General features: G+C 37.2%; 2 protein-coding genes across 2 annotated transcripts; both read right to left on the reverse strand.

The window, feature by feature from the left end:
• Positions 1-2,596: 2,596 nt before the first annotated feature.
• On the reverse strand, positions 2,597-4,627 carry LOC104589947 (uncharacterized). The gene has a single exon (XM_010248429.3). It carries the CDS (start codon positions 4,343-4,345, stop codon positions 2,699-2,701), a length of 1,647 nt encoding a protein of 548 aa, XP_010246731.1. The 5' UTR covers positions 4,346-4,627; the 3' UTR covers positions 2,597-2,698.
• An 8,612-nt stretch (positions 4,628-13,239) lies between these two features.
• LOC104589946 (NAD(H) kinase 1-like) lies at positions 13,240-25,229 on the reverse strand. The gene is made up of 11 exons (XM_010248427.3): positions 25,006-25,229; positions 23,680-23,833; positions 23,411-23,530; positions 22,434-22,585; positions 21,194-21,307; positions 20,862-20,956; positions 19,828-19,934; positions 18,732-18,805; positions 16,616-16,694; positions 15,315-15,622; positions 13,240-14,052 (listed from the first exon to the last, which is right to left on the reverse strand). The coding sequence occupies exons 1-11, from the start codon at positions 25,072-25,074 to the stop codon at positions 13,741-13,743; spliced, it is 1,584 nt and encodes a 527-aa protein (XP_010246729.1). The 5' UTR covers positions 25,075-25,229; the 3' UTR covers positions 13,240-13,740.
• Positions 25,230-25,741: the final 512 nt, after the last annotated feature.

Raw genomic sequence — 25,741 nt, forward strand, 5'->3', positions numbered from 1 at the left:
GCAAATAAGAGGATGTTTGGAATCGTGGCCATTTTTTAAGAAAATGGTGCCATGTTGGATCTACACAAGTGTTTCAACAAATGCCCATATATCTCATTGTTTGGTTCAGCCAATTATTAAAAAATCGGGCATGCCTTGAAAATCGGGACCCTACTGATGCATGAAACACCAAATTCATCGGTGAACCGTTTCCCTCAACGGTTGACTGATGTGTATCCCATGTGGTGCTTACCTATCAGCACATACATGAAAAACGGTGATGAAAATCACCTTACCAAAAAAACTGTGTTGCTTACTGCCTACGTGGTAGAAGCTTTTTTTTTTTTTTTGTGAAAAACGAGTCTTGGAAGCGTAGGCATTTTTTCTTGAAAATTGGTCCCAAAAACGCCCACACTTCCAAACACCATGTAAATACAAATGTTTATTCAATAAATATAAACGGAACCAAACACATACTTAACACAGTTCTATTCTTACATTAAAACATCATCAGTTCATCACGATGGGAGGTGACCCTTTAGACCTTTCTATTCTATTTCTCATCCTACCATGCGTATATCTGCTTAGTATTTAAACACAAGGGATGAACATCACTTAATGTTGAGTTATAAGTCACTATAGTCTGTTGCACCTCTCATTCTGCCATACATTATTCATACATGAATCCCAACACTAAATTCCAAGAAAGCAAATTAACATGAGAAAGAATCACTCTCAAAGTATTGGTACAATCAAAATGCCATAACCTTTCTATCAGATGTTTCAATTGGTTCACAATTGAAATTAGAATTGAAATCAAAATCCTTTGGAATGGTCTATTTCCGTTACCTGTTTGGATTAGAATTGATTGAAATGGATTCTAGCTCATTTTCGGGAGAGGGAGTTGATTAAAAATGAAAATGGGATTTCAATTTCACCTAATCAAATAGTCAGAACTTGGAATTAAAATGAACAATTCCGATTTCAATTCCAAACCCCTATTCCCACAAACCAAACGGACCTTTAATTCTCTTTATTTTTCCAAAATTGGCTAGGGAGTTTGTCTTAGGCCTGCCTATCCCCCTCGGTGACTTGCTGATACGATACATATAAATTGATAGGTTACGAAATATGGATTCTTGCTCACAAGAACCTTTGAAACCAATCCTTTGTCTGCTTTATCTTTCTGTCTCTCCAACCCCACCTCTCCATCTAAAGTTAGAAGAAAGAAAAAGAAAAATTGATCAATGTTGTCCTTTTGTTCTGGCCCACCAATTGGAACATATATTGACACGTGTTGCCCACTATTTGGATACTATTCTTCCACGTGGTATCTACTATTTGCGTCGGTGCCTTGTGTTTTAGTATGGGCAGATTTGATCATCATCACAAATTTGTGAGCAGAGCACCTCAATCCAAACTGTAAGTCACAATTGACATCTCACAAAACACCAAAGATTGTTAGGCCAGCTGAGAATGTTTTCTCTCTGGAAGATCTTCTACTCTTCTACTCTCTCTCTCCTTTCCAAGGTATCCACAATTCACTCATCAATAATAATAAATGAATAGCTACATCAATGGACCACCACCTCTATAGACTAGAGTTGGGGAAATGTGAACATCACGTCTCTGACCAATAATGTTGCAATGTTGTATGGACCAGTCTACTTGGCATGAATTTTGAATCATATGTAGTACTTGAGGTTGTCAATCAATTCCCTTCTGGCTTCTACAGCCTACAATTTTCCACGAGCAACTTTTTTTCATTTCATTGCTTTCCCAACTCCTTAATTTAGAGAGAGAAGGCCAGACTGACTTCAACCTTTTTTAGAAGAAAGAGATCTGTTTTGGGAGTAACAAAGCAGTTTTGTATTGTTCCAAAATCCAAACTTCCAATTCATTAAAATCCTTGTAGAACAAGCAAAACCCAACTTATAATTAGCAATTCAGTTGGGTCTGGGTCTGGGTCTGGATCTGTTTGGCAGTTTTGTTGCTAAAAAGCAAAAGCCAAACCCATCAAAGGAATGGAGGAAAGAAGGCGGAAATTACCACCTTTTCTTTTAACGGGGGCTAAAGATGAGCACATGGGCATTAGTCAATGAGGTTACTACTCCCTAAGCTTAGTTGCCTCACATTCCCTCCATGACTCCCCCCCTCTTTCCCTCCCTTTCTCTCTCCGGGGGAAAGAAAAAAAAAAAAATTCTTCACTCTAGAAAGTAGAAACAAACGCCGAATCCAACCTTCTTCATCTCTCATTTTCTGCCTTTCACGCTCCTCGATACCCATTAACAACTCATTAATGAAGAGAATAATCTGGATATACAATATACAATCCAAAGAGTCCTTAGGTAGACCACAAGAATGGTCTACTATAGACTTCCGGATTGTGGGACCCACTAACTCATGGTCATGGGCATTTCAATCATGCTCTAAATCACCCAACCTTGCTGATCTCTGGTGTAAAAGAACTTCTTAAATGGGACCCATTACCACAAAAAAAGGAAAAAAAAAAAAAAAACTCGGCAGACTGGGTGAGTTGACTCGTTGAGTTGGCTCTCTCGAGCTTACATACTAACAATTTTTCAATGAACAGAGAAAATAAAGCAGCAGCCAAGTGTGAGGAGCGAAAAGAATGTCTTATTCCAATTAAAAAGAAATAAAAACCCAGAAAAGACATTATCTGTTCTATAGAATTATTTGATCAAAGTATAATTTGTTTTTATTGTAATTGACAGTCTCTATAAACAGAACTGGTAACAGATGAACAGAATTCTTTGAGAAGAATGGAATAGATATTGGTATTACTATTACCGTGATGAACAATTGAATGAGGCGACGGGGTGGATGGGGAGGTAAAAGAATTTGATTTTCGACTTACGAGTGTAGTCGAATCGGGGATGGACTCGGTTGCAGTGACTATCTCTATGTTCTTCATCCATAACAACCCGTTCTGAACGAGTTGATTCAAGAGCCCTGACTCGGAGATGGAGTTCTTGCTCTTGTGCTGCATTGAAGTTTTAGCTATCTCCGTCAACATCGCATTTGATAACCGTCGGACACCTCGAGTTCCGCCCATTATTACTGCTGCCGTCAATGGCTTCTGATTATGAGATTGAGTTTTCTCCGAGTCCTTCCGGCCGTGCTTTCCGTGCGGATTTTCTGTCGCTGTTGTCGATGATAAGTACACTGATTCAGAGTTCCGGTTCCTGACTCGGGAAAGCGCGTCGCCGAGTATCAATACGTTCTTGACGTCGACCAACATAAGGTGCTTGAAGTTCCGCCGGACTCGGCCCAGTAGCATCGGATAACAAGCCCACCTCCTCAATGCCATTGGCACATGGTCTAAGAAGAACCCGGCTAGCGAGCCCTCCGGGTCAAGCTCCGCGGCTTCGAAAGCCACCACCGATCCCCAACTCAACTCGTTCAACTCATCTCCGCCGCCACCTCCTGGATTGCTGTAATTCGCATGATTTCGCCGCCCCCACAATGGCTCCCCCACCTTCTTCTCCTTCTTGTCCGATTTCGCAAACTGGGTTACATCAAAACCCACCAACTTCCCGGTAGTCGAACTAGTATTATTGTCTCTGCAATGGCGGACGAGTTTCAAGAACGAATCGTTTTCTTCCCGAATTACAGAAGAAAAATTCGAAGAAATGCCAAGTGGGGAAGCTAAAGCGGAAGAAGGGAAGATAAGCGCGACATCTGATCTCGCAGTGAGACCAGATCGATGCAGACTTCTCATAAACAAGCGAAGCTCGTCATCCGTAACGTCCTCCTTAGTATGAGCCACAACAAGATCACTCATTGCTCTGGTTCCTCTCCTAAACAGAGTTCCCATTCCTTGCAGAGCAGCCGAAGAATCCGAAACGAATTTAGATTTCTGATGACGAGCTTCCCTCTTCCAAATAGAAGCAAACCACGAAGAAGAGGAGGAAGGCCGCTTGTTCTTGCTCTTATAATTTTGGTAGCCTTTGGAATTCTCGGCGAGCCATCTTCTGGGTAGTCTGGTCTTGGATGGAGATAGAGAATTAATGGCGTTAGTTTTGGGTTGAGTGGGTTCGAAAGTGCAGAGAGTGAAGACGAGGAGTGTAAAGAAGACTATAAGAGCACAAATGGACATTGTTGATTGAGCTTTGCTGAGGAGGAGGTTATTACTACCATATCTGATAGAACCAGTAGATTTGAAGGATGAAGAAGGTGAAGAAGAAGAGGAGGAGGAGGAAGAAGAAGAAGAGGTGAGCAGTTTTTTCTTCTTGTCGATGTATTTGTCGTGGTCGTGGCCATTCTCGTCGTCTGGAAAGAACACCAAGAGAAGACCCAAACCCCAGCTTTCGCTGCTGCTCTTGGCCTTGGCAGAGATGCCCATCTCTCTCTCTCTCTCTATCTGTTGTTCATTCGCTGTGTTCTATCTTTTATGAGTTGTGAGAGAGTGACAGAAATGTCTTTGCTTGTTTGGGCTCTGCTTTATTTCTACCATGAAGAGTAAAAATGGTAGTTTTGTTGAAGGGCTATCACAGAAACAGACAGAGCAGAGCACAGAAAGGAAAGAGCGTTGATACAAATTTGAGAAAGTAGTAAGACGTCGAGTAATAAGTGTAGAAGATTAATGCTTGGAGCTTGAAAGGGAAACATCAAACTAGGCACACGCACATTAACGAGGTAAGTATAAGGGATTAACTGATTTGATGTGGGGGGCATGATAGTTGCAATTTGCAAACCCTTTATGATGCATACAAGTGTCAGCCATCCAGTTGCTTGATTTATCAAGTAATGGATCCCACCAATGTAATTTGTTAATTGGGTGCCATGGGTCTCCAAGATTGGTAAATAGGTTGGCTGATCTTATTAACCATCCAAAGTAGAAATATTTGGATGCTGTGAAGTTTCCAGGGTTCATCATGGGTTGATTTTAGTGGAAATGATCATACTGCATACTGGTGTGGACTGTGGAGTGTGGAGCCATTTGGGTTTTGTGGGTCCAGATGTGCCATTTCAATGGTAGAAATGAAAGGAGGACGGATGGGCCATGGCCCATGGGTCAGTTCTGTCCTGTTCCGTAAGCACAGAGATGGGCTCATTAAATTGGGAAGGCTGAAAGAAACAGCTAGCCACGTGGTCTGAAACTGAAAGGTTTTACTACACTGGAACTCTGGAAGTGAAGGTCTTTTTCCCAACTCTGGCTTTATGAACTTACCTACCACATTATAGAATGATCAACTACTCTCTTTTCCCATCATAATTCACAACATCCTTACACGTGGCAAAATTGGTAGGTCATCCACGTGGGACCTATTACTGGATGGATGAAGGTTATATAGAGTAATGAATCTGATGAGTGATTATGAGGGAAATCTCTCCCTTTAATAAGCCCTCGAAATCCTACACTTGTGGGTTAGTTTAGGGAAGAGTGTATTATTTATTGCAAAATAAGCAGAATACATTTGCCAGATGGTTTACAGTTTCTGTTGCCGTTATCGAGATTTGCGGTTTTAAGATTCCGAAAGGGAATTCATGACCTGATCCGAGTTGACCCAGTTGACACCAAAAGTCGTGATTATTCCTCTTAATTCATTTTAAATTCATTGTTAATCACTAGTTTTAATCAAGGTTACAGATGCGCTCTTCCTCTCTCTCTCTCTCTCTCTCATTAATGGATTGTAAGTGCATTGATAAAAGGAATTACTATTAAATGGGTCCGATTTAAGAGATTGCCGACATGATCATCTGCAGCTTCCTACAGCTAAGATGGTTAAAGTTAGTTTGTGTTGAGGTGGGGCTCGTTCAATGGTGAATTTCAGACCATATGTAGAACACGACTTTAGCTCACTCAGCCAAATGCCCATGTTGCCTGGAAGCATTTACTGAGAATTGAAAACTTTATCTGGCAAAATGTTCAGAGAAATATTGAGTGGTTTGCTTAGATTTTAGTGAAATATAAAAAGAAATAATTTACCTACAGCTAACTGGTTAGACGTTCAGTCATGATCATGGTGAATTCAGATTGAAAATTTTAATCTGGCAGAAGTTTCAGAGAAAAACTACCTGCAGCAGCTAAGATAGACGATAAAAGTAGTCTATTTTGAGGTGGGGCTTATTGTTCAGTGGTGAATTCATATCATCTGTAAAGTGTAAGCACATGAGCTCGCTGACCCAACTGCCCATTGCCTGGAAGCATTTACTGAGTCTGAGTCTGAGAATTGAAAAACCTATCTGGCAAAAGTTAGAGATATGTGGACTTGTGGAGAGATATATGTACTTACATTTGAGTGAAATTGTAAGAAATAGTTTACCTAGAGCTGAGATGGTTAAATAAATTAGTCTATTTTTTTTTTGGTGGGGAACTGGGGATCGTTCAGTGGTGAGTCTAGAATGATCCACATGAGCTATGAGCTCACTCAACCAGATGCCCGTGTTGCTTTCAAGCATTCAATGAGAATTGAAAAACTTGGCAAAAATGTCAGACAATTGTGGGAATCTTTACTTAAATTTGATTCTTACTGATGGTGGCTCCGTTGGTCGAATCTCTGACTCGTTGTAGTTGAGACCTGAGATCAAATTTCACTGCCCCGAGGATCGGGGGTTAAGGGGATGGAGGATGAAGCTAAAGTTTGATAAAGTGATTGTAAGCACGGTGGATTTCATGGTCGCAGTGGTCAAGCTCTGAAGGTACAGGAATAGTGGTGGAGGTCTCAGTGATCAGATAGAGAGAGGGTCTCCCCCAATCAAATGGGTATGGTGCCCCTAATTATATTACTTCCTTTAGTTATTTGATTAACCAATATTATAAAATATTCTTTGGAGGTAATATTAGCACAATTGGCTAGGGGTAACCACTAGATCAAATGTCTAACTCGGCCACTCGCTATATTGAGTTGGACCAATTTGGTTTGACACGTACGGGTTCACGCTGGACCAACCAAGCCTAATCGTATCCGTTGTCTTACACTGATAATTTTGGTAGTTTGGTATTATCAATTGTTGCTTCTATCCAAGGTTCAAAGAAATCCTTATCTATCAGCTCATATTGGCTTATATGTATTGTATCAGGCCTTTCCTGATATGCCCTTACAGGGGTTGTATCAGGTCAGGGCCTGGTTCAGAGGGTAGCCGGGACTTAAATCGGCTCTTCTGAACCAAAAAAAAAAAAGTAAAAGCTTAAAAAAAAGGACCGATACTAGCTGGTATGTCCTATTGATGTATCTGTCAATATCGATACTTTGAATCTTGCTTCTACCTTAAATGCTTTGGGTTAATTAATACAAATATGTCAGACAAATATTTTTTCTACCGCAATTCAGTTTGGAAGAAATACAAATACAAACATGTACAATACAAATACATATAAAATAATACAAAATACAAGATTTTGTACTCTACATATTTGTATTTGTATTCCTAAATCGAACCACCTTAAATATTTGCCATGTGACGATTCAATTGCAAGTTAGAGACATGTATTTTTCCCGTTGAAGTAATTCTCATATGCAATGTAAGAATATATATTTGCAAACCAATTTGTATTGATCAACTCAAAAAGTTTTAAATAAAAACAACAATGATACCAAACCTTTATAATTTTTGTGTTGTGTTTATTTCGAGTATTGTTAGGAGCTGTAAGATAGAGTCACGTCCCACACGTCTTGATCTATGTATGGTGCATGGATAATCATTATATTTAGAAGTAAGGATCTGATAGGCATACTTAGTGAACACACTAAGGGTCCGTTTGTTATGTCTTTTTTGGAAGATCTTTTGGTAGGTCTGACGGTCAAAAGACACATTGAGCTTTTATATGAAGATCTGAACAGCTCGAAGCAGGTTTGGTAGATGCGCGTCTTTCAGTGTGAGAATAAAATGCGAAAGACATGAAAAGTTTCATTTGGAGCTTCCCGAAATCAGCCCAAAATGAGTTTTTTGTATCTTTTCGACATTCCGTCTTTTGGTGGCTAAATTTTCTGTGCACCAAACAGAAATAGACCAAAAATTGGTTTTCCTAACTTGTAAGTAATCGAAAGACCATGCGAAAAGACATAGCAAACAGGCCCTAAATAAGCACACATATGATCAATGTGCAACAGTACCTGTCCCACAACCATGCTTAGGTCATTACATGGGTGGGCTTTGAAAGCATAGACTGCATAGTTATAGGAAAGGTGCTGCATACTAATTGTGTGCTCTTACTAATGTGCTCACCAAGTGTGCATAAGGCTCAATTTGGAAAGAGCACAAATAAATAAATACAAATATATAACATGCAAATGCATATAAAATAATACAAAATACAAGGCTTTTGCATTCTACATATTTCTATCTGTACAAACCTAAAATGACTGTAATACTATTGCTTATTCTACTCTCACCCATTTGTATTTGTATTGATCAATCCAAAACATTTAAGGTATAAACAACGATAGAACCAAACACACCTTTAGCCCATAATGATGATGTAATCTAAGCCCTGTTTCAGAGTACTTATTCAAATAAATAATTATTTTAGGCCAGGACCACATTAAGAGGCACTTTATGTGCATTTGGTGAAAAAAACCAAGTGCATATTCCTTAAAATAAGCCCATTTTCAAGAAACTAAAATTTTGGGCTTATTTTTAAGCCTTATTCAATAAGCCCTTATTTTTAAGCCTTATTCAATGCCGGCCACGTCATTTAAAAAAAATAACTATATTACCCCAGTTTAAAATAAGAGCTTTTTCAGAAAACACTTATGAATGCTTATTAGGATAAGCAATTATTTATCAAATAAGCACTTCCAAACAAGGCCTAAATCAGCTTTATAAGGGGGCTCCTCACCATCATTCTCTGCCCTGCCTAGTCTGTCCACTGCTTGATTATCTTCCTAATATATGTGAGTTTATTTCCTCAGTTCAGATTTACTACCCACGAGAACATTATCGATCCAAACACAATTTCTCCATCTTCATTGCTGCCCCAGTCCTTATTGTTGAGATAGTCTATCATGATCTTTGAATCTCCTTCTATCCATACTCTACTTGCTTGTAGAGACCTTAATTGCTGCTTAAGGTCTAGTAATCCAAGTAATCCAAGCCTCCACAATGTTGATGATGCAATTTCCTAACCTATTTACATTTGCAATTGAGGCTCAGTTTGGAAAGAGTATAAATACAAATATGTGCAATGTAAATACATACAAAATATAAGGTTTTGCACTCTACATATTTGTATTTATAATCCTTCCGATCTGAGCCTGATAATTTTGCCTTTTTTTTTATCTCTAGCAATGCAACAGCCATTCTATTTCCCAAAGCATTAAAGTTTATTTTCATGTCATGCCTAGTGGTTTCCATTTGACCCATTTTTGCTTGTTGTCTAACTCAACTCTGCCCATTCTTCGTTTTAAGTCTCTTGCTTTCTACATCATCTGTTCCATGTTTTGGATTTTATTACTAATAGAATGTCCACCAATGTGAATGTCTTTGTTTTCTAACACAACTATGTCAGTAATAATGGTTTTTTTTTAGAAAATAAAATCATTCACTTTCTCATTTCTGTTTTTCCATATTACTCGTACAGTAAGAAAATTAATTCCTCCTACAATCTGTTATTTCCACATGTTTGTTCTCAAGTGATTCAGATTATTTTGTCTGGATCTGGCCACGGACAGGATTGACCTACTAACATCTATATCTGTTTTGTTAATAGGAAATCTCTGAAAATGTTAAAGTTTTTGCTTATTAGTTATCAGTCTCATTTCTGTGGGTAATCTCCCACCGAGAAGGAACCACAAAAATATTTTAATTTTTGGGTAACAGTTAATTTTTCCTAATTCCCATTTGTCTCTTTGAGAGCTCAAACCCCATCATTGAGTTGAATGTCGATTTCACTGTAAATTGTCCCTTTGGGTCAGGGCCATCCCTTCAAAAACCTCATTTTAAGGCTCTTGCTCTGTGGTTAGGGCACATCCCCAATAAAGAGGCAAGTATTTCTTAGAAAAATGGAAAACCCCATCTACATTCACTATTGGTGCTTTTACTCATCCCAATCACCACCTCATAGGGAAACCTTCCACTGACTTTTCATTCCAATTGGTTAACATATATATGTCATTGACTACCTTCTAGCAGGTTAATTACTTTTCTTCCTAAATTGAAAAGTTGCAATAATCCAAAGCTTCCTCTCATTCTTCTATCTTTGGCCATGTTGCCTTTCCTACCTGAAGCAACCTCAATGCAGATTTCTTGGAAAAGACATATAAAAAACCCTTAAACTTCCTCTAAGTCTTCTATAAATATTGAGACCTCCCCTCATCTTTCTGAAAAATTATTTATTGACATGATAAAACAAAACCCACTTCTAACTAAGGTTCAACATATTGATGCATATCATACAATATGAATCAAATCGTTCCAATGTCCTGTCGATATATGAAACCATTGAAACGCATCCATTGTATATATCGGTAACGCATCGTGTGTGTGTGTATGTGTATATATAATTATCGGTATAATTCTATAATTCTTCGTGGGATGGTAATTGAAGACTAATTAATTCACTTGGTAAGATCTCTGATTCATTGTAGCATAGACCTGGGATCAACTGCGACCAAGGTTGCGAGCTTAAAATGACAGAGATGTACTACCCCCATTGTATAGGAAAGGAAACTCACCAATAAATTTACCAGTACAATGCACTTTAATGTAATCAATTTGATACACACAATAACCACAAGGGTGGTGGTTGTTATTTATGCCGAAAGGCAATTCTTCATTGAATACAAGAAACAGATAGAAAACTTATAGAACCCAAAACTCAATCCAATTTCCAATAAGACCGATCAAAACATACCAAAACTAACTAGAGATCACCACCAAAAAAAGTAACAATCTAAATAATATGAGCCTCTGCAATTTTCCTCCACAAAGAAACCAAACGAAACCATAATCCTTCGACCACAAGGGTTAATTGACCATGTATTAGCTCTGACAATTCACATCAATCCTATAAACTTTTGCCCGAAGCACATTAACCATCTAAATTTTCAATCACAAGGCTTTCTTTCATGAGACAAAAGAAGAGCTTATTCGGGCATGTGGCTAAGTTTTCCCGCCTGAAATCGATCCATAAATAATGTTTGAACAGAAGAATTCCTGGTGTCATTTGGATTACAAAACGGCAAGTTGTCTTCCTTGGATCTGTGAGCTTTCCCGGGAGACCATGGAATCTTCAACATGTTTTGGGTCCGAAAGGAATTTCTAGGGTTCCTCGCTCAGTCCTTTACCCATGAGGCAAGTTCCAAGGCAAAAAAAAAAAAGATCTTGCCACGTGTTAAAAGCAAATCTTTTATTACAATTAAAAAAAAAAAAAACTTTGGAGAGAACCCCTTTTCTGATGGACGGTTTGGATCTGCCCTAAGATTCCTTTACATGGCAAAAGTAGAGGGGACCGTCTAGAGAAGCCACCCTAATTCCTCCATGCTCCATCCCATCCTTGCTAATACTGTGGCGATGACAGATTGACAAATGACAATGATACTTGCTTTGGCCACTATCAATGATCTCTGTTACAGGGTCCCACCCTGTGATGGGCTATCTCTGAATTGTACTAAACGAACGATTGTAGTAATCTGATCAAGAACTTTTTGGAGGGTGAGAGACAGAGCAATCTGCTACTGTATAACTCAGACTTTACTTACCACGTCCAAAAAGCCAATCAAAGGGTTTATGGATTACTTCACCATCATGTCTACGTGTACGGTTCTTGGCCTTTTGCATCACTACGGTTTTGACCGTTGAAAATAGAGTGCATTTTTACAACTGTGTGTGTGTGGGTGCTGGGTGGACAATGACCATTGACAAATTGTGCTTGCTTCTTCTAGAGAGTAGAGAGACTAAAGGCCAATTAAGAGACCCTACATTGGGACAAAACCGGGTCTATCTTGTACAACGTTGAACGGCCGCACGAGTTATGTATGCTTCCTCTACCTAACCTAACGAGGACAGAAACAGATGGGCCCCCATGTGAATGGAAGATCCACTGTCTCGTAATGGCACGTCATTCATGTGTGGAGGAGCAGGAAGGGGGAACCCACTAAAGTGATCTCCATTATTTATCAGGTTCAGTTCATTGTTGGATTTGGTTCATGATGGATTCGCAGTATGTGATTCATTGATTTGTTAGTCGGCAGCCGAAGGTTTGTTCTCTCAAGTCTCAATGTGCCAGTCTCATCAGTTGGTTTGATATTATTATGACCTTATTGATTCTTTAAATATATGTAGGGTCTGTATTGTACAACAGCAAACATAATCCCAGAAAATATTGTCCTTAGGGTGTTAGTTTGTATGTAAAATGGCTGCTTTCTAACAAGTAACAAGTCGGTGGTAATTTTAGGAAAATTCTTCTAATTTTTCATGAGTCCTTTTTTTCAAACATAAGCTAGACAGCATCTCCCTTGATTTTACATGCAATAAAATGCAGCTGATGTAGCACTTTTTTTTTTTTTTTTGAAAAATCTATGATGCTGGAAAGATATGATTTTGGAAAGGCTTGGTTACCACTTTTATGATGTCAGTTGATTGATTTTTCTATATCATATTTTTCCAGCATCATAATCAAACCCAAACGGCCGAACCCCTTTTTTTTTATTTTTTGGAAAACAAAATCATATATGTAATCAATTCCAGCGTGGAGGTCTTCCATCTCCCTTTACCTGCTCAACTTCATGGCCCCTTTTGTTTCAATTCAATGCAGGAAGGATGGAAGAATTTTCGGGTGTAAATGTTTCAACTATATTTTCACCCCTGTTAAAATTTCTTTAGAAGCCACACCCCTGTTACAATTGAAACAAAAGTCTTCCAGCCTTTTACAATTTTACAACAAAAGAGATGCAGTCAATGTTGTCAGACTTTGGACTGAATGAAATGGAAAAATCTCACCCAGAATGCTTACCGGGTCACTGGTGTATCAGTTCAATCCCGGGTCTGATCCGCATCTGACAACAGCAAAAGCAGCCCATAGAGAAAACAGGCTCAATTTGGCATGAAATGGGATTCACTCGAACCAGACGGCCATGAAACTCTACCATATTGTTTGCATTAGAAGATCATCTACTACAGAATCCTCAGAAGTTTTGTGACTTTTGGTCTTTGGTTAAGGGCATAAGACATGAGTGGCCTGTGGCTGGTTTAAACAATGACAGACTAGAATTATTGCAAGTTTCATAGCGCGAGTCTGAACTGGCTTTCAATTTCAGCATACCCAGAAACTGTCAGTGCACCACAAAAGGCACATTTGATAAGAAATAAGAATAATTGACTGAATACAATGGATGCCAATGGCCTTAATATGTTGTATGGTTATAAATACATTTTGTCATGTAACTAGTTCAGATCTACTTGCCGTTTACAAACTACAACTGTCTAAACTAGTAAACACTGACCTAATACAAAGATATTAGCCACAGAAAAGGTGACTGAACCGACGATGGAATCATACAATCTCATCTCTGCACCCCAACCTCTCCAGTGTCTTGGGTTGGAGGTTAAGAGAAAGTGTTATACTGTTTTCTTTGACCTACTCCTACATACAATTACTCTACAAATAGATTTAACCAGAGAAGATTTTAAATTACCTCTCCTGGTACCACAAGACAGAGACATTCATCCACAAAGAATGTGAAAATGATACTCTAATGAAACCTCCCTCACTCACCGACATTATCTCAATCTCAATATATGCATTTCTATATGTGTATCTTGTGTATGCATGCATGATGTATTAGCAGTTACGAATTATGATAACTCCTTGGGACCATCGAATGACTGGGTCTTTCTCAAATTCCAGTGGAGGTCCTCGTGTATGCTGCGCAAGAAATCATGGGTGGAATTAACCTGGCATGCCGTCGGCACAGGCCAAGGTGCCATGCTGCAGACAAGCGCATCTCCAGCTGCCAACTGTTTTCTGTCCTTGCCATCAAATGATACCCAGGCATGTCCCCTACTGTTGAATGGTACTTGCACTCGCACTGTTACATTCTCTGGTAATATGAGAGGCCTAAAGGACAATGAATGTGGACAAATTGGGGTAAAGAGGATTCCAGGAACCTGCATCACAACAAAATTAGAATCTCATTCGTAGTACAGATGAGATGGTTACATAACAACCATACAAGTTCATAGCCATAGAAATAAAACAATTATTTTTTGTTATCTTAACAAATAATTATAACTGAATTTGTTGGCTACAAAAAATTATATGAACCGTATGGATCTACAAAATGAGTCAAACGATCCATTGGAACTTCACAGGCAATTAGTTGTAGACTGTAACCCTGTTCCACTATTCCTTTTTTATTTAATGTCATATCAACTGTGCTTAAGATGTTACACCTTATTCTCACAGCCTTTTCCTCGTCTTTTTCAGTTTTCAACGTGCACCAAATCATCCTTTCTCCAGGTTCCATTTTCAATCTTTGTTGCATGTGACAAAATCATTTTAGTTAACAGTCCCATGATTTGTCAATTTCAACATAATGGAAAACCTTCAATGTTATTGATTTCTAACTGTATTCATTTGGTTATGCTAGTCATCCTTTGCAGCATCCTCAGCTCTATGATGGTATTTCTACACGGTCCAATGTTCTAGTCCATAAAGCAATGCATGTCTTTTGGTGATGAAGAAAGCAGATATTCAAAAGAATTTTTCTGAAATTTGTTTTTCCCTTTTATGTGTTTCTGGTATCAAAGGCACTTCTGTAACTTTGTGTCTGGGGTCTGGCCACGCATAAAGCACAACTCTAAATATACGTCCTCTATTCTGTTGCCGGTCAACTAGTTACTAAAGATTACAGCTAACCCTTGGACATGAGCCTCTTGTTTCCATCCCGTTTCAAATGGTAAATGTGAAATCCATGAGAAACTTAGTTGATTCAGAATAAATAGATGCACACATTAACATAATTCAATGAGCCAAACTACAATACAACCATATGTAGTATGGTTCATGGATTGATACATTTTTTTTTTTTTTTTTAGTTAAAATGTCGATACCTTTTTATGTAGCCAATCATAACACTGGACAAGGCTTAATGGGTTGAGTTGAGTATTTTGGGAGCATGCTAGGTAATGAAAATTCTGGAACACAAACTGAATTCTAAAGCTAACTTGCAGAAGTTGTTTTCCACTTCATGCTAACCCAAAGTAATACTGGATGCATTACAGAATTCATTTATATGGAGAAAGAAATACTATTTTTATGCGTAAAAAGAAATAGTATTTGAAACTTTGTAGAAGTAGGCAATACCTCTAACCTAAAAATAACAATATTAGAAGAGTAATAAGAGTAACAAGTCAGTGTCTGAACATGCCTGTGGGTGTACCATTGATCCACCAGCTGCCAATGAGTATGCAGTACTTCCAGATGTTGTTGATAAGATCAACCCGTCCCCTTGCACACATGTTACAAAGGAGTTGTCACAATAGCATTCCAGGTTTGTGAGATAGGATGAAATCCCACGGTCAATTGTAACCTCATTCAAGGCAAGAATAGGTTCCTCAGTCTCCAATTCATCTTTGGCAGCATCTCGGATAACATGACACTGCAATCGGTGGCGTAAAGTGATGCTAATTGGTCCCTTTATTATTGCATCAAGGTACTCCTGGTAATGTTCACTTTCTGAAGGCTATTTAAGACAACTTTGGATGTCATTGATATCAATAATCTATAAAAGATTCTACATATTCTACATCATGGACACATAATCAAATTAAGCACTTGATAACTTATGCAAGATGGAATATCTGGACCATGTCTCCCAATTAAGTGTATGAATTTTGTTTTCTCATATAGAGTATTAGATGCATGATAACAGTATTACATGTTTGTGACAAGGGATGAAATCCATCTTTGGCCACTTATATATATATATATATATATATATATATATATATGTAATTCCAAAAGTCAAGTAAAATGTCATTTACATGACTGAACAGCTTAAATCCCTCGTGCATAATGAAATATCTGAATCTTCTCTTCTCAATTAAATGATTAAGCTGTGTTGCCTAATCTAGAACATCTGGTGCATGGTGCATATTCAGGAAGTTGGAAAGTCAGCAATGGCTCTTTCTACTTGGTGTTCATGATGTAGAGAAAATAGAGTGGGATTCTAGGAATTTGTAATTTTGTCAAATAAGTTTGCGCTATTAGAAGCATGCTCGGAGGTATATAAAAGGTGCATGGAAGATCTTGAAATGTGACTAGAATTAATAAATGACAATATGGCTTTAGGTTTTAGTTCCTTTGAGAACTCTTTGGTTCCTTGAATTAGAACCCTGTAACTTCCAGGTCTATTCCCTTTTTTTCCTATAATAAACTTAGGATTCAATCATGATTGAACCAGTCTTACCACTTTTCTTATTTTTAAAGTGAGAATAGCTTCCCGAGTCCATGAAGTTCACTACAACATGATCATTGATGTGAAATGCAACAAGCTAAAAACATTTTATGATAATGTGTGGACTAGTAAGAATTTTTAGATATAGAAAGCAAATAACATGAATAGAGAAATCACATATTTAACAAGATAGTCATCAATCCCATTATAACTTTCAAACCAGAAACTATTTTGACTGGAAAATGATGGTTTCAAACAAAGATGGAGGATACGGAATGGAGTCATAAAGCCCAAAGACCCTAGGGAAAATGGGACAAGAGGAGGAACTGGCCCTTTGAATATTGATGCAGCCTACAAATAAGAAACAGATTGTAAATGGAAGTCAATTTTAATGATGAAATTTTTTTCTTGAAGAAATAACAAGGGCAGGCACAAATTCATTTTCACAATAATCACTAAGAAACATGTGATAGAAAAAGTTTATCACATTCCATAAAGTATATCCACAAAAATGCAAGTCCTGTCGCACTAGATGAATTACTTTTTCAATCAGTTGAAAAAAAAAACAGCTGAGAAACTGGTAGGGGTTTAGATAATCAAGTATTTTCCTTGAGCACCAAACCATCACAACAAATACTTGCATTTCATTATTATGGAAAGTAGATGGAATGAAAATTCGCAATCTTTCCAATGCTAAAAACAAAGCAACATAAAGATAGATCAAGTCGAAGTTCAATCTTCTGACTAATGGCATATAGCAAAGCTTTTTGTGTTGGGAGGAGGTATGATAACATAGGAAGTAATAAATGTCTGTGTTGTATTTGCAGTCATATCCATGTATATGCTAAAGGAGGTTTTGAGTGCAGAACCAAGTTTTGCTTTGGTTTTAAAACAATCACTTTTTATCAATAATAGAAATTAATAATGAAAACGGTTTAGTAATCAGGCATTTGCAGATTGTATCCTAAACAAGACGGATCAATCCTAAGCCTAAAATGCTCAAACGGTTCTCTCCTATATTGTATTTATGGCTTACATCATATTAAGTGACGTATTGTCATTTTTGAATTGTTAATGAAAATAAGGGGCACCAAGGTGTATATTTTTCCTTTTTCCCTCCTTCCCTCTGCTTTTGATGCTGCTAACTTTATTCTTGGTAGCAGATAGGATAATTATGGAGCATATTTAGGGGAAAGACAATGACTAATGAAATGCAAATATGACCTGCTAATCTGACCTCATAATACAGCTGCTGAACATACAGTTGACATCTATGGTCAAGGTACCCTAGAATCACTAAATCTATAAGTATCTTGAAGTGCAAAACCATATATCTTTCCTTGGTTTTGTTTTGTCTTCTTTTTCTTTTCCTTTATTTTAGGGTGATGTTCTCTAATAATGATGGACTGTTTAGGTGGTCTTGAGTTCATTCAATTAGATTATGAAGCAAAAGAAGGACATTTTATTGACTTGATGCTAGTAGGCAATTTATTTTTTTCTTTTCCTCTCTAGGTAGATCCAGTAAAGTTGGACATAGTTTATCCTCAAAAACAAATGTCAACAGTTTCATTTAGATTGGAATGTTGCATACATGGAGAACCCATAGATTTTTTTATGTACATATTTACTTCTTGCCTAGTGAAGATAATTCTTGAGAAACATATCAATTATGGTTGATGTGTTACAGGCAATGGCCCTTTTGGCTTCTAGTGAAGTGCTGGTTGATGGCCTGCGAAAGGAAGTTTAGTAGATGCCTGTCTAATGGAGGAAAATAGAGGTTTAGAAGGGCTGGACCTTGTCTGACAAATGCATTCGTGGATTTTTTATCAAAAATATTCTATTCCCAAGGACGGTTAGAAGGGCTGGACCTTGCTTCATGACATAGACTGCAGCATGAATATACCAATTGAGATAAGAAATTTTTCCTTTTTCAGACTTTTGTAAAACTGTAAAAGTTATCAACTGACTATTATCCAACATTTAGGTGGATGTGGAAAGGAGTGGACAATTTCCAGATGTTCAAGACATCCAGTGAGGTCAAAGAAGAGCAATTAAATAAAATTGATATCTGCCCACCCAAGATCAACCTAGTAGGTCCCAAAATGGAAATATCCTTTTCTGAAAAAGGTAAGGTAAAATATCCAAAATTTTTACATGGAGATCTTCTATCAATTGCAACACTTCTGAAAATTTTAAATTGCCACCAATGAGATAGAATTCTATGTAAAAGCAGCATTCAGAAGCAAAAAGAATGAATAATCTTAATTTCCAAAAAAAGAGCCATTTCACTCCAAACTAATATGAAGTACAGAATACGTAAATTTTAAGATCCGAAAAAATAGAAGGTACATACCCAATTAAGATCTGGAAAAAATATAAGGAACATACCCAAAGAACAGTTCCATCCCCACCAAGAGTTACAACAAGATCAACTTTTGTGTGTAGATGTAGTATTTCCTCATCTGCAAGATAAAGCAACACAAATTGGAAACTTATAAATGGAAAAACCATGAGCAGACTATAATCCCAAGTGACACTTGTCGATCCAGATTAAACATCAAGTAATGCCAACATTGCATACACCCTATTATTACAAAAAGACTGCAACTGGATCTTTGCCTACAAAGAAGATATAGAGGAAAATAATGCAAATAAAGGAAAACTAAGTGGTCAGAGGACTAAATCTGATAGGACAATTAACCTAGGCACTAAATGTAGAAAGGAGAAGTGTTATGTGCACTTTTCAAAATTGTCAATGACAAAGATAATGTATCTTGAATGGAAAAAGCTTAGATTGTTATTGAATGATTAGTCTTGGTGTTCTCCTTGACAATTGGTCATGTTGAAGATACCAGTTTGGATGTCAGAATTTACTTACAAAGTGGTGAGGTCAATGGTTTTAATAATGAGGTAGAAATTCTTAATTCTTGGCGTGCCTGAGTAGATGCTGAAATCATTTTGGGGGTAGTGATTTAAAAATAAAGAATATAGGGCATGACCTAATAAAGAGGTCTCAAATGCTTTGCATAATGATGATGTTGAAGATGGAGATGGTAAGGAGGGGGAGGAAAATGAAGAATTTGCTCCTATTGATTTTTCAGGGTCGAGAAGATAATGGACCACAATAAGGTCGTTGAAAAAGAAATAAGGTATGAAGTTTGTTCTTAGGAGGAGAGGAGTTTTCCAAAAGAGCATGTATAGAGTTGGAAGAGGAAAGAATGAAGGATGTTAAATCCTTCAATTCTGTGACTAACTAGTAGTTAGGTGGTGGGGTGAGAAAGTGGAGCTATTGAACTAAGATAGGTATGTATAATTGTTGGGTAGGACTTCTTTTAGGAATTTTTACTAGGAAGATAGCTCTGATAGGGGATTGAAGGGATTGTGTTGTGCTATGATCAGGTAATTTCTTATCACCTGTTGCATCTCTACCTTTTTGTTTTAATGTAATTTTCTATTTACAAAAATGATAAGTCTTAGTGCTGACCATTTTCCCATGTCTGTACAAAACTGTAGGAGGAATCGTCTAATAGAAGTTCATTTCTCACTCGTGGTTCCACTAAAACATCTATGTTCTTCTGATGTTTCAGCCATCTGTGAAGATAAAGAGAAAAGTGAGACCAAAAGTAAAATACTATGCAAGCATTGGCTTCGAAGTTACAACGCTGTAGAGATACACATACACCAGTACAGACACATATGCATATATGCATGTATGTTTGTTTGTAATAAATTGAAAATAAATATATGCATGTATTCTTGCATATGTATATATATGGCAAACAAATATGCATGTGCCACACTAAATCTGTATGTATTTTTATGCGTACTACAATAAGCTCTGATTAATATTTCTTAACATCAAGAAGAAAACAGTAGAACAGTATTACAACGGGGACCTTGTTAATTTATACTGATATTAGAAAAAATAAAATAACAGCACACTGTGAGAACAACAAAACGTAAACAAATAATATGTATTTACAGAAAATCAGCCAATGTGAGAACAACAAAACTAGCATGCAAATTCCTCATCAAAGAGGGAAAAAGTTTAGCCCTATTTTTTTTCAGCTGAATCTAGGAAGCTATTCCGCTTTTTTTTTTAATAATACCAAGAAGACTTTGGGACCAGATTCTAGCAACCAAGAAAAAAAAAACAACTCTGGCTGCGTTTGGAATCAGTGTAAAATGTCATCGGTGTAAAAGTACACTAGTGACGTTTTACACTGAACCATGAAAGTGACCGTTGCTTTTTCAAAAACACAATGGGTGAAGAGTCTAAAGTTTTACATCAATAAAATCGATGTAAAACTTTACGTTGGATAGGTTTTACATCGATTATCAACGTAAAACTCCACTCCATCCAAATGTACGCAAAACTGAACCAGAGTGGAGTTTTACGTCAATCATGATTACACTCTCCTTCCAAACACGGACAAAATCAAACCAGTGTAAAGTTTTACACCGATTCCAAACGCAGCCTCTAGAACATCAAAAACTGATAGTTCAGTACAACCACACCTGACCATTTCTGCACAAAGAACTTGAACAGAGATTGAATTTGGCTTGGTCAAAATAAGCACTTTCTGTGGAGGCGATTCCCACCTCAAGGAAATCTGAAAATGAAAAGGAGTTCTCCATTAGATAACTTAGAGAAGGATCCAAAAAAACAAGAATTGCAGTACCATTAACAGCAGTTGTATGAGCACATAATGAACAAATAGTGGCAAACACTTTCATATTGAGTGGACAAAATTTTGGAAATAAGAATCACAAATTTTGCACATACATCATGAGCCTGCTAAAATGTAAATGTAGACAAATAGACACAGTGTAAATTGAAGAAATATTACCTGTTTACTGCTTCGCTCTGCAGTTGTTATATTCCCTCTTTCAAAAGAGACAATGTCATGCTTGTGCTGGCCATTTTTCTCACCATTGCATCCCCAAGAAAGTCTAAAAGATGCCTATTTCATGTAGAAATATGCTCAGTTACAGTTTTAACTGTACCTAAGAAAGCAACAATGCAACTGCATATACATGACTTGGAAGTTGTCCATAGGAGCAAAAGAGAGATGGTTTTAAAAAAAAAAAGAACCCTGCGAACTATGCATTTTTCCTTTTCTCTTTTTCTGGGGGTTGGCAATGTCAATATCAAAAGTATTTAATTAAAAAGTAAGAAAAAGAAAATAGGCATAAACTGTCCAATGAAGTCTGTCTAATATCCTATTCGTCCAATGAAGTCTGTCTAATATCCTATTTGTCCTTCATTATCAAATACAGGCCCTACAGGGTGGTGAATAGATCTTAACCACATGTCATTGTAGATCAAAATATCAGGTGGTTGAGAGGAACCTGTTGCTCTGAAAAAACAATGAAGCGCAGGCTCAATATTAAAGGAAAACCCAGATAGCAAATGAGTACCAATCAAGCAGCTACTCATTCACATCAAGAATGGCATTGTAAGTTGGGAAGTATCTTGAGAAATATTGATATCAAGGTGACTGAGATGTTAAACAAATGGCTTGACAGAGTGATTTCTACCCCTTTATATGGTCTTCATCATTATGTTTCAAAATACCTCCCCATAAAAAACATAAGTCGTTACCCTTGGTTCATTTACCAAAAAAAAAAACTAGTTCCAAGATTGCTTTCATTAACATAACACTTGAACCTAGGAGATACTAATGATATAAAGAAAATAACCATTTAAGAATTGCAAAGGAAAATTTATTGAAATCTATGCATCAAAACAATGAATGCTATAGATAAGCGCAAGCCCATCTCTACAAGAAAAAAAAAAAAACAATTGGTTGCAGACCTGATACGCTTCCCCCAAAATGAAGCACAGTCCCCAACCCCTAGCAATTCTTAAATGATCTCATGAATACACTTTCAAGGAAGATACTCCAGACAACTAAAAAAAATTAAAAGAAAAAAACATATCAACACACACTATTGAACAACTGGTCATAAAAAACAAGCAAAATAAATTTCAAGGTAGACAGAAATAGATACAATTTCATGATGTCACTTTGGAATGAAAGAGGTAGTCAGAAGTGCAGGACCAGAAGGAAAACAGAACGGTCTTACCTTTCTCATGATTTTATTGTGAAACACCTTTGAATCAAAATCTATTTCTCCATCCCTAAGAATATGTTGGGAGCAGATTCCATGTTTCCCACAAAACTTTTCATTATTTGTCCTATCACTCTCAGTATCATGATGATCTCCAAATGAAAGTTCTGCATCCAAAGAAGATATCTTAGTTAAAAAAAGGCCGTCATAAACACATAGGCAAATATACATACATCTCGGATTCTGGATAGGAAAATGAGATATCAATACCTTTTTCAGTAATAAGATATCAATTACTTAAGATATAATATTTCTATAAATTTTGGTATCCAAAATTCAAGCATTTATTATTACTTTACAATCATATTTATGACAAATTGGCAGAGGCTTTGCCATTTTGATGGGTATGCAAGATGCAACATTCCTAACAGATGCATAACGTCAATACAAAGAAGAGGAAGATATCCATCATGTGGAGCTTCCTCTTTTACTCTCTGCCTTTGGTGAACCCATGGGAGATTAGAGAAGTATTGCTTCATGATAGAAGTGTCTCAAAGGTTAGAAGTCATGCTACCTTTCCCAGTTTGCTGGGCTTTACGCAAGGAATGAAAAAGAATTTACAGGAACAGGATTATGGAAGACCTCTTCCTATTCATAGATGTGAGCAATTTCCTGTATGATTGGGCCCAAGTTCTCAAATATTGAAAAAGGATCATTTCTTGATTCTTTTTAGTTTAACATAGTTTCTTTGCATTGTTACTTCTTCCATATAAAGTAAATCAATCTTATAATTTTTTTCTCATAATTACTGAAGGGGTTTCTGTAATTTAGAAGGAAATATATAAAATTGGGAATTGAAAAGTTAACCACAATGATATTATTTGTTTATTTTCAGCATTAGAGAGAAGAACATAAAAATTACTTGAAATTTGCAGGTTCATATGAAGGAAAAATTGTAACTAATGAATGCATGTATTTTGACCAGAACAAACCTCTGAATTCCTTACTAAGATTCCTTGTCCTCTCTAATTCATATTTACGCTTCCATTCAGCTGCCTCAGCTTGAGCAGAAGCTTTTCCTTCTGCTACCCGTCTTAATGCCTTTGCAACAGCTAAAAATGAACATAAAAGCATTAAGGTAGATGCCAGATTTGTGCTACATCTAAGAATACAAAATAATACTAATACTAATACTAATACTAATACTAATACAAATAATAATAACAACAATAATAATAATGTGTTCATCTAAAAATCTTACTTCTCAAAGCCTCGGAGAACTCAAAAAGGTGGTCATCAATTCCCTTGACAGATGACTGTTGAAGGAATTCCATCATTACTTTTTCTGAATCCAAGGAAGAAAGTGGATCCTTAAAACCATTCTCTGGATGCACGAATGTCCCACTGGAACTCCCCTGTCCAAGGAAGGCCTATTATTGACAAATTTGAAGCACAATATAAAATTGCATGACATGAAACAAGATTGTTATACAAGTTGAAACAATATATTATCCCTTTTCTTTTGGAATGGATTAACTTCAGGATTGAAGCCTGTTTTGTCCTACAATTAATTGATAGTGTGATGAATCACTTGGCAGACATCCAAATGAATGCCCTGTAGTTCCTATTGATATTATGGAGACAACTCGATTAGTATCCATTTATGTTAGCTAATCCTCTAGCAGATTCTTTATCTAGGAGGATTGGAGGAGCTAGCTTTACAGGTGTATCCTATTCCCGTGAAGTGGTGAACGAGCACTTTGTATGTATCTATGCCACTATCATTTTAGGTTTGCCTCTCTTGAGGTCAAGTAATTGACTGTGCTTTTTGTTTTTGGTAAGGTAGGTTGTACCTTTTCCCTCTTTCTCTGATGGAAATATGGAATCATTATCAGCATATGTCTTAACATGTAGACATGGCTATGGGTCGTTTTTCTTCTCTCTGTAATATTTCACAATTCAATTACATGCTAACTCCACCAAACATATACTTATGTTTCCCTGTAGGATCATTACGAGACAACCCGAGGAAATTCCCAGAATTTGTTTGATTTCAGAAAAGAGTTGAAACGAAATTACAAATTCCAATCCTCCTTAGTATATGGAAGGTCATAGTATGTAAGACATATTTTTCTCGAAGATATCCACCTTCACCATTCAACTTAATTTGCCTGACCAATAATCCAAATTGGTGTCCCCAGTCTCGTTAAATGGTAAGCTCCTCAGCTCAACCTACTATCTGCTTTAGCTCTCAAAAAATTATTACTTATAAGGCAAGCTATACAAACAACAAAACCAGTATGCCAGCAAATGAACCGATGCATCAATCCAAATGAACCCAAACCATTGCTAAAGAACAGAGTTACATATAAATTGTTATAACTTAACCTCAGTTAACCAAAACCTGTTCAAACACCATAATTAACAAATCTAGGAAGGTCACACCCAAAGAAAAAAACAATTCTGGCAAGAATTTGATATACAAACCGAGATTTTAAACACGAAATCGATCCTAAACAGAAATAGGACAAAATATCCAGGTTGCATTGAAAATTTAAATAAACAAAATTGAAATTGCAGATCATACATTTGAAGTGAGCTCGCTTGGAGACATAGCGAAGTTGCAGGGAGAGAGGGAGGGAGAGAGGGAGCTCATAAGCCTTTAAGTACCGTCTCAGATTAATATGAGGTAGTCAGGTAGGTATTTATAGTTGGAATTTAACGAAATTGGGGGTTGATTCATGGGGGGAGGGAGGAAGATGGGAGGTTGGTGGAGAAGGGGATATTTGGAATTAAATTTCTGTTTCAATTAAATGCTCTGTTATAGATGAAGGATGGGTAGTAGAAGAGGTGGGGTCAGGACTCGGGGAAAAGCGAGGGAATGGGTGGGTCCCGGTCTTATGCGCGTGGCGACCAAGCGGGAGGCGTGGATTTCTGATACGTCACATGCATGCGCACTCGGTCAACGGACCAAAACCGGAATTCGTCATAACACCGTCCACACAGCCTCTTGAAACTGTGCATTGAGAATATCTCCGCACTTATTATATTTCTTCATGGAAGATATTCCCAATGCACGGCTGAAAAAGAAGTGAGGACGAAATCCGAATGCTTAACGGGCCTACCTCAGCACTTGTTTGTTCATTCAACTCGTCAAGTCCTGATTTCTTACCGCCAAAAAGTTACCAACGACGAGTCTTCCACTTTTGAACGATTCGGTCTACAAACAGAGACGTTGGCATGGATAGATAGGCCCTTCATGCGATGAGCGCTTTTCAACCGTCAATTTGCCATCATTTTGTTGAACGAATGTTTTACTTCTT

This window comes from Nelumbo nucifera, chromosome 7 (assembly GCF_055504915.1).
Source record: "Nelumbo nucifera cultivar China Antique chromosome 7, China Antique-T2T, whole genome shotgun sequence".
In the NCBI taxonomy this organism is placed as follows: Eukaryota; Viridiplantae; Streptophyta; class Magnoliopsida; order Proteales; family Nelumbonaceae; genus Nelumbo; species Nelumbo nucifera.